General features: G+C 64.5%; 1 protein-coding gene across 1 annotated transcript in view; it reads right to left on the reverse strand.

Annotated features, from left to right (window-relative positions):
• Window positions 1-209: 209 nt before the first annotated feature.
• LOC123441651 (putative protein TPRXL) overlaps window positions 210-723 on the reverse strand; it is a gene marked incomplete at its 5' end in the record, with an annotated part of 3831 nt that continues 3317 nt past the window's right edge. Inside the window, 2 exons of the mRNA XM_045117976.1 lie at window positions 210-596; window positions 662-723. The exon at window positions 662-723 is cut by the window's right edge and continues 37 nt beyond it. Coding sequence (XP_044973911.1) covers window positions 210-596; window positions 662-723 — 449 coding nt within the window. The remainder of the gene's footprint in view (window positions 597-661) is intronic.

Consider the following 723-nt stretch of genomic DNA (forward strand, 5'->3'; position numbering starts at 1 on the left):
ACAGGTCCCATGGAGGCCCTGGTCGGGCGCGAGGGGGGTCCCGGCGGAGGTATCACCGGTGGCGTCGTCATCCTCGAGCTCGCGCAGAAGGACGAATTGCGATGGGAGAGGCACGGTCGTCGACGGTCTTCTTCGAGTCCCCTTCACCGGAGGTGTCGCTGGATGACACCTCCACCGGACCGGAGCCTTCAGTTGGGAGGAGCCCCCGCTCATTGAAGACAGGCATCGACCAGGTCGGCCCGGTCGTCACGATGGTATAACGGACCCAGGGCCTCGGGAAGGTCGCCGGGGTCATCGCCCATCAAAATCGCCATGGCCCTGCCCAGGTCCTCTGTGGGGAGGTCCCGGGACCGAAGTTGGAGCTCGTCGTCGCCAGCCCGGTACTCCCATAGGGGCCTGGAGTGTGCCTGGAGAGGCGCCAAGTGTTGCGCCAGGAACTCCTTCACCATCATTCCCCCGGTCAGCCTCTTGGCGCTGATATAGCGGGAAAAACTCTCCAGCACGGGCACAGCCCGAGGGTTGGAGAGCTTCGCCGAGCTCCATGCGGAGCTCTTCTCTGGCAACTCCCTCGGCACTTCCAGCCGAGGGTTGGCATCCTTGAGGCACATAAGGACCCAACGGTGCCTGAAGTTCTCCACCTTCTTCCGGCCTTCAAGAGCACGTTGCCGCTCTGGGCCGCCAGGAAGGAAACGCACGCCGACAAGTGACCGCCGTCGTGCACGC

The sequence above is a fragment of the Hordeum vulgare genome, chromosome 3H (genome assembly GCF_904849725.1).
Source record: "Hordeum vulgare subsp. vulgare chromosome 3H, MorexV3_pseudomolecules_assembly, whole genome shotgun sequence".
In the NCBI taxonomy this organism is placed as follows: domain Eukaryota; kingdom Viridiplantae; phylum Streptophyta; class Magnoliopsida; order Poales; family Poaceae; genus Hordeum; species Hordeum vulgare.